Source organism: Mastigoproctus giganteus, chromosome 9 (assembly GCF_048544385.1).
Source record: "Mastigoproctus giganteus isolate SK-2022 chromosome 9, ASM4854438v1, whole genome shotgun sequence".
Classification (NCBI taxonomy): Eukaryota; Metazoa; Arthropoda; class Arachnida; order Uropygi; family Thelyphonidae; genus Mastigoproctus; species Mastigoproctus giganteus.
This window is the reverse complement of record NC_143583.1, coordinates 114661601-114680326: the sequence shown is the minus strand read 5'-3', so window position 1 is coordinate 114680326 and position 18726 is coordinate 114661601. Positions and strand designations below refer to the sequence as shown.

The window sequence follows — 18726 nt, the reverse complement described above, 5'->3', positions numbered from 1 at the left end:
ATCACATTGGCAATCTGTACAGTAGGATTAGCAAAGGCACATAATGCAAGAAAGCAAGCTTATATATAGCATCAGCCAAAAAAAAAAAAACACTTATTTCACCCATCCACTCGCTCCAAATGTTTGTCAAGTTCTGCCTTGAATCTATTTAAGCTATCAACTTACTTCTACAACGACAGATGGAAGTTTGTTCCAGCAATCAACCACCTGCTGGCTAAAGGCAAACTTCTGCACGTCTTTCCTCAATTTGAATTTATGCCCTCTCAGGCAGATTATTCTGAGCAGGAAGAATCCCATCAGCATTGAGCATGCTCAAACCATTCAAAGCTTTATACACCTCAATCAGATCACCTCGCAGTATATTGTTTGTTGCCACATTGGCATTCATTTCTCAATGCTGATTGAGTAGTAGTAATAGTATCAGAAAAGTTGGAGCTGGATATGTATGAGCATTGATTTCTTGCTGTTTGGCATCAAAGAAATGAATAGATGCCCTAGAAACAATTAAAACTTGGGGAATCAAGTTTCTAGTAATCTGCTAGGTCAGAGGTTCCCAACCTTTCTAGGTTCAGTGCCCTTAGTGTCCCAGTATTTTTTTTTTTTTTTTTTTTTTTTTCACGGCACCCCTAGGCCAAAAGAAATACCTAACACAGTGGTTTTCGACCTTTTAATATATACCTATATAATAATCTTATTCTTTATATAGAGGTACTAAATAAAGATCAATTATAGATAACCACAAAATTAAAAAGATACGGTACAATGGATATTGTATCCTTTTATAATTAAATAAATATATAAATTTCAAAATAATAATAACTTTAAGTAACCAAATTACACAGCACCCCAAGAATGTTGTTGTGACACCCAGTTGAAAACCTCTGTGCTAGGTGATTGCGCTCCAGATTGCGGCCTCAAGGAAGAATTATCAAGTGCAGTTGCTCTGGTTCAATGGAATACTTTTATTGGGTGACTCCATCGTTAAGGGGTGTAAAAAGAGCATTATTGACATTAAGCAAAGAACCAATGCAAATTAAAATGAATGGCAATGTGGTAGATGAGTAAAAATCAAATGTCTGTGTGTATAAGTTGTTTTTACCCCTATTTTTATTTTTTTTATATAAAATAATTATTTGCTAATAAGCCTGAAATAACATGCTTTTTAGAGGTCTTGTTTTAAAAAAAAAAGCACCACAGACAGGTTAAAGATCATAAAATTACTTTCCTTTTAATTACTATTTTTGCTTCATAGATTGTATTTTTAAGCAATGCATATGGAGGTTGGTTGTTTCAGGAAACCAAGGGTACAGATCATTAATAGACACTGGCTGATTAATGTGTGTTTCCGACGTGTTTTGCAACCTGCATTATACTTTTTATTGAACGTATAATTTTCTAAATTTCTGCCTTCCTCCTGTCTTAATGACCAAAATTTCTTTTGATTTCCCAAACCTTTTACATAATTGATTTTTCTTAATTTCTGATCTGTATGTGATCCAAATTGTCATATACAGTGAAATCCACCAAATTGACCCATACACACACACACACACATTGATCCCACAAATGGGATCAATGGGACTACGTTATTAAGCCAATCACTACTCCACAGCTATGGAGTAGTGATTGGCTTCAGCAAGGTATCAAATTACATTGTAAACATAGGCAAAAATGATGTGCCCTGCGTTGATTTATTTCGTTAACCTGACACAGAGTGCATTAATTTTCATGTGACAGCTGAATGAATAGAGCTAGTAGCTGTTCTCAAATCTAAATGTCTGGCAGAAGTGGTCTGATAAATGTTCTGAGTTTAGGATTCTACAGAAGGAAGAAAACTTGTTCTGTAAATTGAAGCAGCTGAAAATTAAGTATGCATGGGAACATAAATAGAAGTATTAATGGATGTAAAAGGGTAGAGTAAACTAAATGGTGGCGGCATGTTTTTTTGTAGGTGACATGTACAAGGGGACATTCTTAAATTGAATAAGGAGGGTTGTAGAGTAGATGGGTGGAAAATTGCTTTAGACTGTTGGAATAAATAAACTTCTACCTAGTATTTTTGAAGTAGGTAATTGGAATAAATTATTAGAAGGAATGGGTAAATTAGGTGGATATTGAAGGGGTTTTTTTTTTTTTTTTTTTTGGTAGTTGTTGGTGCATAGGCTTCTGTGGCCATAATGCACCTCCCAAGGTTTTTGCAGTACTTTGATCCAAACCCGAGGCGGGAATCGAACCCGCGACCTTTAGGTTGCCAGGCAGGCACTTTACCCACCCGGCTAGCCCGGTCGGCATGCTTCTTTGTATCATTTTCCCAATACTAATACTCACCCAAACAAAACAACCTAAATTAGTTAATGTAATGGAAGAAATGTCTGTGTAGCGGGACAGTATTGTGGGGGGGGAGATATTTATATTTTTGAAGTATAAAATCATGTTTTTTTATAGTGCAATTCAATGCAAATATTCTTATTGCTGGCAATTTAAAACTTGATATTTTGGGGCTTACTATCTCTCCCCCCCCATATGCCTACTTACAGATTGTAGTTTCTATTGCAGAATTCTCCTCTCTTGTTAGTGTTATGAAAATGAATAGATACCTGATTTTGTGTGAAAATCATATATGTTACAAAATTAGTTCAGATTATATCCTCAGCAAAACTTTCTTCTGGTTTGAAAATGGTACAGGTCATGGACAAATACATTTTCAAAATAAATGTGGCGAGTCTCCTCTGGTTAAAGTCTAATGTTAAAGTAATGAAGACATAACAGGTGGGGCACCTCCGTAGCCAGATGGGAAGGAGCAGCAGCGCATAGCACACACTTCTTGATTAGACCGAGGTTCAAGCCCGTCACCATCAAATGCGGAAAGGTCAGGGAATGACCACTGCATATTCCCGGAGCAGTATGGCCTTAGTTGCTAATGCTCCTAAAAAAACGAACAACATCAACAGCACTCACTTGCCACCGCCTTTAAGATTATAGGATATATGCCATCAACCACAGGAGCCTTACTCGCCTGTAGACTTAAATTTATTCCACTCCCCACTTTGTGGGTCGTTTTGCAGTTCATATCTGAGAGAGAAAGAGCTCTTCTCAAAATACATAAAATTAAAACCAGTTTAGTTTTATGTATTTGAAGGTTAGAATTGGAAAATCAAGTGAATCTCCATTAGATTATCAACTCTGTAATTAAAAGGAGTTTAAATAATTAATGTCTGACTTTTGTTGTCCTATTTAGTTGGTTATAGAGACTGAATTGAAGGGCAGTGAAATATTTAGATTCACAAAGTTGGCAAGTAAATGATTGTTAAGAACATTAGAAGAAGACTTTGCAAAACCATTTGATGGTTGCTTTATGTCAGTGGTTCATTATTTGACTTCAATTTTACTAAAATATGAGTTTTGTAGTTAATGTAAACTAGACTATATGTTTAAATAAGGTTCCAGTGAACGTGAGTTCACTGGGACTGGAATATGACTTCACTGTAGAAGACAGTGGAATTTGGCCAATTTGATTCTTGGTTATTTTACTTATTTAAATTCCTTTAATTTCTTCAGAGTTGATGAATAATAAAAATGTGCCCTTTCCCAATTCTAACCCATTACATGTTTAGTAAAACTCCAAGTATACAAAACCAAACAGATTGTGAGGAGAGTTTAATTAACACATCAGTTGCCATGAGACTGTCTCACTGTTTTTAACCATTAGGCTGTGTGACCTAACATTTGTTGCGGTTCACTCTACTGTTTAAGCAGCTGGTGTCACAGAATATTCTTTAATGTGAAATGAATCTAAATGGAATGACATATCTAAATACACTTTTTATTTATTTATTATTTTGATTTGTATGTTTGTATGGTCATTGTATGTTTATCACTCTATTGGCCCATAGTAATCTTTTTAACATTATGGCAGTTAAAAAAATACTCCAGCACAATCAGTAGGTTAGAGGCATTTACAATTAATCATTTCAGCAGTGGATACAATCATTAACCATATTTAGCAGTCATGCAGGCTTGAACCATGGTCCACTCAAATGTGTATGTTGCTCTTGCCCTTGACCACTTGGCTATGTCAGGCTAATGAGTTGTAACTAATATTCCATCAGTTATAATTCATTAGCTTTAATAATCATAAAAAAACCAATTGTTTTAATTTATGCTGTGGAACTGCTAACTGTCTGAATACTTCTTGTTAATGTTAATTAACATTAACAGAGAACAGTTTTTGTATATTTTATTGATGGAGTGAAGAAGTGGCACTATGCCATGTTTAATTTATATTTTTGCTTTTTATCATATATTCGTATTGTTAATAGTAACATGAACCTGTTTAGAAACTGGAATTGAGATTGACTACCTCCAGGATGAAAGCTGTGGCAATTCATTATGATTAAGCATAAAATTGTACTTAATTATAATCAATTTTGAGGAGACTAGGCTTTATTCACTGTGACCAAGTTAGTCTGTCTCTGGTTTGCAATTGCTGGATAGAAAAACTTTTTCTCCAGTAATCTGGGTTTTTACCATCCAGCTATGAACAACCGCTTAATGCACATTTTGAGTCAATGTAAGCATGTAATTTTATATTTTTAAACAAAAATACACATTTTAATAGGATATTTTAGCATAATTTTGTACACACAGCAACCCATATTTAAGAAACCAATCTGAGCTCTAACTCTGTGATGCAGGTTAGCAATAGATATGTTACTCATGAAAATTAGCCTCTGAGCATATTTATGCATATGTAATACACAACATGCCACATAAACTAATGTGCTGAAAATTTACAAGTATATGTAAAATTCAGTGTTTTGGGGAAAGTAAGGAATACGGGTAAGTGGGACAATTTGTTTTTTTCCCAGTGGACAAATGTGGGTTCAGTTGTCTTTTAATGGGGGTATAATATATACAGGCTTTGGAACATACTGGTAAACATGGGATCTCTGTCAAAGATTCCCACTATGTCCTATGGCTCTGCCAGAATTTTCAAGAATTCTTGGGGTTGCTCAGAACAACTTCACAAAATGCTGAATGTTCTGTCATTCTGCTTAGTTATTAGAAAGAGTGAGAATACCTTGAACTTTGGTCTTGCATTGTAGTGCTTGCTAATTTCAAGGTCACTAAATTTTATTAGACACTAGAGAAATTCTTAGACTTCTTGTTTTTCAGCCCATGAACACATTTCTACAGATAATACATGATGTAAAGATTGTATGAACTGGCACTCTAAAATCAAAGTAGTTTATGCACATTAAAATTCCCCAAATTGTCCTTTGCTCCAAAAGATGGAGGGGGGGATTTTCATCCAGCAAATTGACCATAGGAATTTGCATGCAATTTATGAACACTATGTACCAATGCTTCATAGCTTTGGCTCTCTCCAATGGAGCCAGTTGTATCAGAGCACTCTTACTAGCAGAATGAGGAATTATCTATCCAAATTAGATAATTCCCTTTCTCTACATAACTACACACTTTGCAGTCCTGTGACATTATTAAGCTCTATATATGTAATTACCAATTGAAGTAACTTTAAATGAGAAAAATTTGTTAATTACAATTAATTAGTTCTTAAATAAATGTAACCTGATTCACAAATTTGATTAACTACTAAGAGGTCATCTCAAAAGAACTGGATGCTAGATTACTTTGTTGATATCATATACTTAGATTTCAGTAAAGCCTTGGATACTATAACCACAAGTACAAGTGTGTGCATGCGCGCACAGATACTTGTTCTCAATACCTGTTTCCAAGCTTGCATCTGTCCTCTGTCACCTTTTTGCACTTTCTATTCCATTGGTGTTTTTCATTTTGCTTGGAAATTTGCCCATATCCAGCCACTTCCAAAACAATGACCAATTGCTTTCATCCAATTTATCATTCCATTGCTGTTGCCTCTACTGTTTCCAAGGGAATGGAGAAATCCATTAGCTGCTAACTTCTAAATAATAATAATAGACCGCTTTCTATCTTTTAACATCTCCATTAATCCTGGTGTTCCCCAAAGTTCAACCCTTTTTCCCATATTTGAATGAATAAGGCTAAACCTTGGGGAACAGTCACCTTGCGTGTGTTGTCTGTAATAGTCAGGATGCCATCAGCATTTAGTTTATTCATTCTATTTAAAACAGTGATGAGCAAAACATGGCCATAGGCAGCCTGCTTAGGTTCAAAATGTGATCTGCAATCTAATTGCAGGAACGAGAAACAAAAATTAAAGTTGGCAAATAATTATTATATCCCTATAATAATATTTTAATAATTACAATAAATGTAATAAAATAATTAAACAATATTACATTGTATTACTTGTAATATAAATAATAATTATAATTGTAAACACCTGTTGCAGTATTTAATAGTGTTGCTTTGGTTTGGGGCAACAACAATGGTGATGTAAATGTAGGTTCAGTTTGTTTGGTTTGGAATTTGCATTGGTCATTTTGTAATGCCATTTTTGATATTACAAGTAGTAATTAGTATTGATAGTGGTAAACAATGCAAGAAAGCAAGTTTATACAAAATCACCAAAAAAGAAAAGAGCTTTTTATCCCCTCCATTTGTTTGTATAGTTCCTTAAATTTATTAAAATTACTTGCTTGCTGAAGGCAAACTTGTGTGCATCTATCCTGCAACCATGCTTTAGTCAGTTTTAAACTTTCAGCAGAAACCAACAAGCTCATTCATGGTCTGAAATTCTTTCAAGTAGCCTTAGTGGAGGTTCAGATGATTCCTGCTAATGTCTGACATGCTCAACAAGCTGGTGGAAGATGAAAGTGAAAAAAATTCTGGTTTATTGTGAAAATATTTGAACTGATGTTCAGGGAATGCTTTCCGCTATTTCTGAAGTTCATTAAATTGAAGTTTGAAGCGAGAGTTTGCTGGAGTATTTATTTTTTTCTTTTTAAGCTTATCATTTATTCAACATGTGCTGCCTTTTGACTTTTTACATATAAATACATTTTCAGTTTTTCCTTACTGGGTATCTGTATATGGCACTCTGTTAAAAGTTGTGAAAGGATTACTGGTGCAAGGTTTCAATAGATGAATTTAAAAAAAAAATCTACTTTCAGAACATAAACAATGCAGCTAATTTTAAAATACTTTATTGCATTTTTTAACTATACTTATAATTTTTCCTGTGGTGTATGTCACTTTAATATTAGTAACTTTCCCATCATTTGCACCTTCAATTTAAGAGGTTCGCTTGGCATCCCTTTTTGTTTTGATTATAAACATTTTTTTACGATTTGAAAATAGTTATCTGTTAATTATGATTTGCTAAACTATAAAAATATTAAATGAAAATAAACAAGAGAAACCAGTAATAAATTTTTTATTGTATTTTTTAGAATTTAAGGTCACTCATCCCTTGGATTGAAAGACACTTGTGTGGCATCTGTATTTTTGTAAGCTGTTCACATTTAGCCAGTGAACCCAAAGCTCTAGGGAAAGGTTACACTTGTCGCTGGTGTCTTGTAGATGCTGCATGGTGGGAATGGGGAATTGCCTAGAAGGAAAAAGATGCTTTTGATTGCCTGGTGCCTGTTAAGTGCCACACAAAATTCTCATAATTCATAGTGTATCAAAATGAAAACGGAAAAGACTGTAACTGGTTTAGAGAATATTGGTAGGTTAGAGAGTACACGGGAAGATTAGATTTCACCTACAAAAAATATAAATATAAAAAAAGGTGCCTTTTGACTGGGCACCTGTCTGGCTCCCAGTGAAATCTTAATCATTTGGAAGAAAATTTGGTTGCCAGTTCAGTGCATTCCTTCCAAAAGTTAACATAGCTATATATCTGGGAAAGTAATATTTCCCTAATGGTTTCGGTTTTTACATATATTAAAACACTTGTGACCATATTGCTTTAATTCACATTATATATTTTCATTTACATATGTATTAGTTATAATTGTTCATTATTGTTATTTCAGGTTGTAAGATCAAGGCACTCAGAGCCAAGACAAATACCTACATCAAAACTCCTGTACGAGGAGAAGAGCCAGTATTTGTAGTTACAGGGAGAAAGGAAGATGTATGTGCTGCCAAAAGGGAAATTTTGTCTGCTGCTGAACATTTTAGTCAAATTAGGGCCCAGCGGAAAAATAACATGACTGGATCTCTAGTACCAGGGCCAAATTCTAACATTCCTGGACAAACAACAATTCAAGTAAGGGTACCTTATCGGGTAGTTGGACTAGTAGTTGGACCCAAAGGTGCTACAGTGAAAAGAATTCAACAGCAAACTAATACATATATTGTTACCCCAAGCAGAGATAAAGAGCCCATATTTGAGGTTACAGGACTGCCAGACAATGTAGAAAATGCTCGTAAAGAAATCGAATCGCACATAGCCATGAGAACAGGAGGGGTGCTGGATTCATCAGAGGACGATTTCCACACAAATGGCATTGATCAGCCTTATTCAGGAAATCTTAATACAGCTAACTTTATCAATTCTTTATACAAATCTGAGATCATTCCTTTCCCTTGTGATGGCAATAACCTTCTTTCTCAATCTGAAGACATTGTTTCTTTTCCTCCTTGTAGTGGATCAACAAAGCTCACAGACATATATTCCTCTGCTCCGGTTTTCAATAGTAATTTTAACAATGGATTTGGACTTTATGAAGATGAAGGAATAGAAGACACATCTGCATTTGAACAGTCCATATTTCCTGTTGCAAGTAATGTTTGGTCAGAATTTACCACTTCACAGAGCACTGTAGCTACACTTCTTAGTACAGCTTCAACAAGTACTACTTTATCAACATTGCCCCACAGGAGCAACAGTTTAGGCAGTGCAGATTCTGGTATTTCTGATTCTCTGATGTTTGATCATCCACCAGCTAGACGCATGCGAAGTGATCCATTAACTGGAATTTCAAATCTCTCTACTGTTACATCTAGTTGTTCAGCATCTAGGCTAATTAACTGTTTAACAACAACAACATCAAGTGGAAGCTGTAGTGATTCAAGCAGCCCCACAGACTCTCTAAATTCTATGCGAAAAATAAAACGTGACTGTATTGTATGCTTTGAAAGTGAGGTAGTGGCAGCACTCATACCATGTGGCCACAATCTGTTCTGCCTTGAGTGTGCCAATCGCATATGTGAAAAGCATGAGCCTGAATGCCCAGTTTGTCGCCAGCCAGCTAATCAGGCCATTCGTATCTATTCATAAGAGACACATAGGGTGCATTTTTCCCCCTTCCTGTTGGCCATTTTTCTAGTTAAACATCCTGCACTTCATTCTCACCCTGCCCACCGATATTCACTTACCATTTAGCCTAGTGAATAAGGCTTAACTTAAGCTTAGATATAGATTCTTACTGTTCTCTTGCAATCTCAAGTAATTACAAGAGTATTATAAAGATTTTATTCTTTGACACAAGATTTATATAATATATATACATAAATAGAAAGTAGATAATTGTTAGCTGGATAAATGAATTCCAGTAAAGAATGTTAGACCTGTTTATAATCGTTTTGATTATATAATTGCACATTTTGTTTTGTTACACTTGAATGTCTGTGAGAAGTCCATAAATTATGTTTTGAGAATATTTGTAAATTAGTTTTTTATAGCATTTTGCTGGACACATACTCAACTTGTGATCTGTCTGGGGACTCTTTTAAAATAGCAAGGAGCAGCTTGTGCAACATTGCATTTGTATTTCTTATTTTAAATGTTTACAGTTTTTAAAAGTATGTATAGTTTTATTTTTTAATCAAAGTATAGATTACTATTTCTTGTAAGTGTAAGTTAATGAAGTCTAATTTCTATTGTTATATTTTTTCATTATAATCATCCCCTTGTTTCAAACACTTTTGAATTTTTAATCTATGCATTCAATTTTTTTCATATATCCTATGAAATTTATATATCCTATGGATCAGTGTTTCTCAAACTGTGAGCTACCAACTCCTGTTGGTTCATAGAGGTGACTCAAGCTTATATTACTTGAGTTTTCTTAAAAATGTATAAATAACTAAATTTGTAGCAATGAAATAACTTTAAGATTAATGGGGGGGTCTGAAAAAAAATGGAGGTTGGGGTTTTGGGGGGGCCTTAAGTCTCAAAAGTTTGAGGATCACTGCTATAGACCATGTAACTAAACTGCTTGCACAGTAAATATTCAAGTTGCAGGTTTGGCACAGATCACAATTCTACAATATGCAAATTTTTCTATATATGCCAGTTTTTTATTTATTTTTTAAAATATATTGTTTTAGCTACAAATTAAGTAAATATTAAGCAAAAGTGACGAAACAAGAGGATTTAATATTTTATCTTAGTTATGTACATTATGATGTAATAGAATGCATTTCTTTTAAAGGGCACAGACTGTAATGCTCGCAATATTGTTTTGTGTTAGTATTGCTACTGTTTATAAAAGATGCTAATATAATGTTGCCTTATCAGGGAATCTATTTATGTGGCCAATAAACTTTATTACTTTTCTTAGTCACACAACATGCCATAAATGGGTGGAATATTGCTATAGCAGATATGTTGGTGTACAGAGAGAAAATAATGAAAGCCCCGTTTAAAATATATAATATATATGTGCATATATATATGTATATATATATGCTCAAGATGTTGAATATGTTCTTGGGGGTATTTAATTGATTTGAGTATGAGCAGAGATTCAGATTCTTTCCAAAGTGAATTGAAGAGTTCCATAAATTATTCTTCATATATTTTATTATTGAAGTTTTAAATATCTCTGAACAAAATGTATTTTGAAGTTTAAATAAATAATACCTCTTGGTGTGAAAAACGTTTTTCTCTTTGTTGTTGGTCTCAAGCATTCTTTTTACATTTAAGATTATATATAGTAAGCACAAAAAGTTTGTTTTTTTTGGAAATATTTTTATTTTTTTTTATTTTCACAATTTCGTTCTCACAGACAATCCGTGTTGCAAGGGGGTGCTGTGCACGTTAGTGATATGAGTAATATATAGCTACTATATATTATAGTATATGTGTGTCTGTAGACTTTGCAAACAATTTAAAATAAACTCCAATTATTTACCTTTTGGGTTGAAATTTGACTATTTTATTTTTTAAATATCAAGAGGTTGCTGCTTTAATATATTTTATATATACATACAGGTGTGTGTGCACGCACAGCATGTATAAATTTTACGCTATCAACCCAAGGCATTAGTCATGTCTCGATACTAAAGCTGTATAACCAATCAGATCGTTTTGGAAAATTGCCGAGGCTTCTTCTATAAGCAAAATTGCACTAAACGATTGCAGTTTTCATATTTAAAAAAAAAAAAGTACATCTCTTATGATCATGTTTAATTTTTAAATGTTTCAATTGATTTAGTTCCAGTGATTCAGTAGAAAGAACTTTCTGGAATTGTGCTCTTTCCCCTTCCACTAATTACCAAAGTAAATTCATACTTCTTTGCTGGTAATTTTTCAAATAAATGGCAAAACAAATTTATAATACAATGCTATTTTAACAAAAATATGTGCATAAGATCATATGAAGCAAACAACAGAATATCATAAACAATAGGTATTATTATTAGAATTTATTTTTCCTGTTGAATGACAGTGAATTTGAGTAATTACTACATAGATGATTTTTGTACATTAGCATCGTTATTGTAACGTCTCATATCCTGAAATCCTTCACAGTGAGGTCCCCTCCTTATACTTCAAATAAGTAATGCTTACCCATTAGAGGGCTACTGTTGCTTATTTTCAGTGGAGTACTACCACTCAGACAGCTGTTTCAAAGCTATATAGTAATGATGCAAATGTACTAACTAATGTTGTAGTTTGAGGCTTTCTGCCCCAAAATATTTTGTTGATGATATGTATCAAATTAAACTAATATTTTAGAATATATTGCAATTGTACGATGCTAAAATATATTTTGGCATTGTGCAATTGAGTGTTGTTATGCAAATATGAGTATCCTACTTTTGATGATATATTGTCCTGATTTCAAGATTTGAAAATTTAGCAACCTGTTTACTAACAAAAATGTGTACAAATCACAATTGTTGCATCATACGTTGTTTTTAGCACACATAGAAATTACAAGTAATATTTTATTAAATATTATTTATCAGTATTAAATATAATATAAATAAATATAGGTATAACATTTTTGTGACCCTTAGCAAATCTGATGGCAACCTCACAGGTTGGAATCACCAACCTAGGTTAAGTCGCAAAAGGTAGGCTGTGTCATTCGAGCTCACCTGTGCATAGTCTTCAGAAAGTGACTAATGTTGTGGGACAGAACCTATGACTGAGTCCATGTATTGGTACTCTCTTCAGTCAATGGCTACTGCTGTGAGACAACTAGCAAGAAGAAGAGTCCAGACAAAAGATATATTTTGCAATACTACCAGAACTGCAGATGTCTTGCCCACTGCATACACAAGTCAAGAATAGCAGCAATGGTCAGTGATTGACATTACTCATGATTAGACAAATTGCAGTACACACTGTTGAACTCTGCTGAAAGTAAAGAAAACTAAACAGTTGGGGGAGGGTGCGATTTGTATATCAATGTCTGCAATGCAGCTATATGAAGCTCTGCCATATCCTGAATGAAAATCACATTGAGAATATGAAGTCAAATGACACATCCAAGATAGGCCTCTGCAAACAATGAATGAGTGAATGTATGTACTGTTACTGAATGAGTATAGAAAACACCTATGTACTAGTTCAATCCATATGTAGAATTTCTTCAAACTCTACAGTACTGTAGCATATTACTTCACTTAAAAATACACACATTGAATCTGTGCAGAATTGCCTTTGTTACACAGTCAAAAGTGGACCTTCTTTGGCCACTTTAATTCCATATTGTGAAATGCCAACTATTTGTTTCAGTAGGTATCAAGTTTTCTCTCTGACCACTTGCACAAGTGATGGTGAATGGCTGTCTTCTAACTTCTCCACTGATGTTAGTGTTCTTAAAGTTCAGTTCTTCCACTTTGTTTTGCCTTTATATTAATGACCCACTGACTGGTAATGTTATCGCAATATGAAAATCTGCCCTCCAATTTGAGGAACCTGTGCAAACAGCTTAGACTTCTTGAATGGCCTTATATGCCAATCTGCAAGTAATTCCCCAATTGAGCAAAGAGAATCTGGTTAATCTTAATTCTGCAAACTCTGTACTATCTTTATTTCTTGCAAAGTACTATATTGCTCTTTGATATGCAAATTTCTTGATAAATCCTCTTAGGGATTACATAACTTCTAATCTCTCGTGATCCAAGCCCATTAGAAGTATTGTTTCCTCTGCATCAGAATGGTTTTATTTTTAGCTCTCGGCATTACTTTTCTTCTGAAAGACTTAACTACAGATCCCAAATCTGCTTTACCGTGGGGTATTGTTCCCACAACTTGTTGAAGCCCACAAAACTTCTAACTCCAAAAGAGGCCAGTTTGGTTTATGAACCATCTATTACAAAGTCTAGAGGTTCTGTTTTTGCTGCATGCATTTTCTACAAATAAGTGTGGTATGCTCCACAAAACCTCAGGCTTCTGGACTCCAAAAGAAGGCAGTCAGATTAATTAATGACCCATCTATGGCATGGGCCTCCGTAGCCGAGTGGTCAAGAGCGGGAGTGCAGTAGCACCCGTTCTGAGTAGACCTGGGTTCAAGCCCCTGACTGCTAAATACGGTCCATCTGCCAACCCGCACTGGACCGTGGCAGATTATGGTCCATTTCCATTCAGCATGGATTGTTGAGGAGTGGGTTGATAATGGCTGCAGTTTACTATGCCATTCTAGAGGTTCTGGTTTTGCTGCATGCATATCCTATAGATACTTCCATAGGCACTGTTCTGAATTGGTATCTGTAATTCCCCACTCTTACAAACTGGTACACAGTGTTCCAAATATGATCTTACAGTTGCCTTATACAGTGGGATTATGATCTCCCTATCTTTGCAGGACATTGTTCAATAAATTGGTCTTTTTTGGCAGGCTGTTTACTATATGTGGCATTAATCCCACGTGAGGCTGAGCATTTCCTTCAAAATATTGCAGATTTCTTTTGCCGCTGCATGATGGCGTACAAGTTAGTGCAAATACGTCATATTAGTATGCAGCAGACTCTGAATTAGCAAGAATGGCGTTGTTTTGGTTAAATCTCATTGTGAATACGTTCACAGTGAGTGTTTAAAGTCAGCTTATATACATGTTCAGAAGTTCATAGAAATTGGATATTTGAGGAATTAGCAGTCCAAAAAGAGACTAGTATGTAATGTAGTTCTAAAAAAAGTTTTAACACTAAATTATAAAATACAGTAGAAACTGTCGAAAAATCTTCAATGAACACTCAGATGTGTTGTTCCAGAGAAGCCAATTTACTTTAATTGTAAGTTTTGTTTTAATATAACTTTCATAAATTTCTTTGTAGAAGTCAAACGAAACATATATATTGCATAGAAATATGTTTTAGGAAACTTATCGAAGTGCTACAAAACTAGTTAAGCTTCAATGTCTGATAATGGCAAACCTCTTTAAAATGGTCACCTGCTTTCCTTGTTAAACTCTCAAACCACTAGCTATGGGCCGACTGGAAGGCACTGCCAAGAGGTCCTGAAATAATGATTATGTATATGTACAGTTACCATTGTTCGCTACAGGCTTGCCCTCGTGTATCACAGTTGCTATAATCGCTGTCCTCTCCACACGGCAAAACACAAGTTCAAATTCCTTCAGTAATGCGAGGAATTTTTATGGGCCTTTTTCCCAACATGACTGAGTTAGTTGGTCTTGAATGAGGATAGCATGGTACTCTCGGAAACTGGTTTTTCTTCCAGCAAACAGCAAAGCGACCGTGGAAAATAGTTTTCAGATATATTATATCCAGCGCAATATGGCCATAGGCTGATGTGCCTAAAGCCCCACTACCAGCTTGACTTATCTTATTGCACCAAATCAAAAAATCACTGGATTGAGCTCAACTAGATTGTGGAGGGCTGAGATTTTTTGGGCTTCCTTCTCTAGGGCTGAATTAGGTGATCTCTGGCGAAGGTTGCTTGACAAAATCATTTGATTCTTCTGGTGACTGGAAGCAATGGTTGTTCTTAGTCAAGTGATTTTTTTTTTTTTTTTTTTTATCCTGGTAGATTAAAAACTCTTGCATCAACCAATAGTGAAAATGTGATGTGCTAAATCCGTACACTACACTAGATTTTTATGTGCATCAGCAACAGACCATATTGTGCTGTTATATATTAGGTTTGTACATTGTGTGTGTTGCCAGTTTGCATGTGCGGACTGAAAAAAACCCCAATAATACGGTTGCTGATTCCCCCTGCCCGCTTATAATCAGCTAATTACAGCTTCAGTTATACAGGACTTTACAAATTCCCCAGTTATAGATGGAAATCGAACTCTTCAACCGAGTGGCAAAACCACTATGCTGCACTTTACACAATACAGTCAGTCTTTGTATAGCATGATAGTTGTGTTCCTAGAAACCCTCGTGCAATATAAATAACAGGCCCTATGGGAAAAATAGGGTTATGTGCCGACCACCCAAGATTAAACACACATTTGTAACCAAAATATTACCAAACACAATAAATAATCTTAATAAAATACGTATTTTATTACGTAATAAAATATTGCTAATGCTTTTGTTTCTATTGTAAGCAAAGTTTTTCTGTGTTTGATTTTTCTATCCAAACAGCTGACAGCCATCTTTTCCAATTCGTTGTCTTGATATAATGGATTTTTTTTTTTTTACACTTTGAGTTGTTCCTGCTGTGAAAGTGTTTTTATTTTCTCTGCATTATTTCTAATTCTCAGTGTTGCCTCATTTAGGCCTGTAGCACGTGCAATATCACATGTTCTTTTTGCTCAAAGCATTTCAGAATTTCATATATTTTTTTCCCCTCTACGGACAGGCTATAAGCCTTACCTGGGAAACCTCGGAGGCCAGTGTGATTTTGGCCATAAATGCTACTATGAGGCTGCCACAAATTTTCTCAGGTAAGAATTTTTGATCCAGTCCACCTCTGTGTATCCATATTGCTTTTCTTTTTCTCTCTAAATCTGTAGTGTCTTCACCAGGACGCTTCCTTTTCACACCTTTTAAATATCTTACTCATTTTTAGGGAATAAAGCACAATTACAAAATGAGGAGGCAACTGTTTTCCAATCCTCGATAGTCCAATGCTGGTGTTGCTGTGCCCACAGGAGACTTGCTCTCTTGTTCATTAATAACAAAGGTATGTGATGTGGCCATCAGCTCTTGTAGCCCATGTGCGACTAGTGGTCCGTTGCGATATTTTGTTCTGCACACCAAGGTTGTATTCTGACGTGATATGCAACATTGTGGCCCATCTGTTTGCTTGCACAAATCTAGCCATCCTCTAACCTCTTTCATCAAGCGATTTTCTTCCACAAGAGTGCCATTGAGAGGATGTTTTCTGTTCGTTGCACCATTCTTGACGCACCCTTGAAACTTACATGAAAAGTTCAGAGATGCTTTGTCTTGCACCTACTATCATGCCAAGTTCAAAGTCTGTTAGATCAGTCCTTTTCCCCATTCTTGCTACGGTTTGTACGCTTAACTGATAGTAGAAAGGTTCTGCTGCATTTATAATCACAACTGTGGATATAAATGTGCACACAAATGGTTTGTCCCATTTGTGTGCACACCAGGGGTGTACCTAATAAAGTGGCAGAACAGTATATATCTCTGTGAATGAAATCCAATAAAAAGACCACCTGATATACCTAATTGCCAAAGTATCTTCCCAAAGGGTAAAATGCGTAATTAATGGAAATATGGGAAATCATTCAAATGGCAATTGTGACAACCAAACATATATTTTAATGCATTGACAAGTTAAGGTAATAGTATTATGTACTGTAAATCAGCAAAATAAGTCCTCAATATGTTGTTCCTCCTCGAGCTGCAGTTACAGCCTTGCAATGATCTGGCATAGAGTTAATCTACTTCTGGATATACGGTTTCCCAATTTTGTGGTACCACGCCCTTACAATCGTCTCTTGCAGCTGAATCTTGCTTCTGACCAATCTTAGACGACATTATGTACCAGCTATTTTCAATACGGATTAGATTTGACTGGCTGGTCCAGTCCAACACTAATACCAGCATTTTTGAGGTATTACTGCAGCTTAAGGGAGAAAAACGAGGGAAAACATTGGTGTAAGTATGTTTTAACCCTTGTGAGACAAGAAATCAAACTCATTAAATCTAAATAGCATAAAACTTACCAATTTTGCTGTGGCAAAGTGCTGAGTTCTGTTGAAAAATGCAGTTTTGGACGTCTGGCGATCCCTAATAATGGGTTTCAGCCACTCCAAGATAGCAGTGTAGGTTTCTGCATTCAACGTTCCGTTAAAAAACTTAATTTGCCCCATCCCTTTGCTTGTTATGCATCCCCAGAACATTCGACCGGTGGGGAACCTTACAGTGGGTGTTATGCAGTCAGGATGGTATTCCTCCGATTTTCGTCTTCTGACATCGCTTCCCATCCATGCCATGCTGATTGAATTTCGATTCGTCAGAAAAGATGGTGTCACATTGCTCTTTTGTTCATGAAAAGTGTTTTAGCCCAAGCAAATCGCTTCTTCCTCATTTGTTGGGTCAACAAACACTTGTTCTTGAGCCGATAAACAGACCACATTCCGAAAGCCATCTTTCGATAGTGCATTCACTTGTTTCAACACCAAAGAACATCTCAAAGTTCAGTTTTAGATCAGGAGCACTAGAATGGCGATTACGAAGGCATAGCTGTTTCAAATATTGATCTTATTAAGGCGTCACTCTCTTACGGCCTGATCCTGGTCTTCTCTTCACACCACCGGTTTCACACTTTAATTTCAGCACCCGGGATACTAGTGGCAGCCTATTTTATCAGCGATAGCACGCGTATCAATCCCTTCCTGGGACAGAGCAACAGCTACACTTTTTTCTTGTCAACGGAACTTATGGAGCCATGCTTACACCTCTGCAAAATGGCCTGAGCAGAGGCCTGCCGGCTAAATGGCCAGAAGAACAACAGTACACAACATTACTCATGTACAATATCCATACACTTTTAAATCTCTGGCCTTTACAGCGTACTGTATCACGACAATGTAAACTACGCGGAGTTGGGGGAAACCCCTGGTGGCGTTACCCCAAACACACTACACTTACCTCTGCAAAACAGGATAGTAATGAGCATGTATACCCTTCCAACGCCGTATTTGTAGAAACGACTGATGCAATAGAAGGGTTATCTGATGAATACCTTTGCTTTGTGACACTTCATTCGTTTTTTTAATTAACACATGCCTGTATGTATGTATGTACATTCTCAAGATGCATATTAATCAATTTATATACATGCTGTTATATATGCTGTAGCCCTTGTGTACATATGCATGTGGGTGTCCTGATATGAAGGGTGGCTCCTAGACATAAGCCCTTCTCCAGCTATTACTCCTTTGATAGCTCAGGACCTCTGAAAAAAAAAAGTGTCGGGCCATTTTGCCACCAAGGATCAACTATATAACCCACCAGATGAAGGGCTATACCGGTAGGTGCCAGCGATCTGCCCCCAAGGCTGCCTTGACTTGAAGGTCAATGGGGGAAAAAAATTCCAACTAGACAGTACATTTGTTGAAGCAACATTATACAATTATTTACATGCAAATACACAAGTCACTGATGAGCCAAAAAATT

General features: G+C 35.6%; 1 protein-coding gene across 1 annotated transcript in view; it reads left to right on the top strand.

Moving 5' to 3' along the window:
• The window catches only part of LOC150080659 (RNA-binding protein MEX3B-like), a 40720-nt gene extending 31085 nt beyond the window's left edge, over positions 1-9635 (top strand). Inside the window, exon 2 of the mRNA XM_090381976.1 lies at positions 7950-9635. Coding sequence (XP_090238102.1) covers positions 7950-9199 — 1250 coding nt within the window. The 3' untranslated portion in view covers positions 9200-9635. The remainder of the gene's footprint in view (positions 1-7949) is intronic.
• Positions 9636-18726: the final 9091 nt, after the last annotated feature.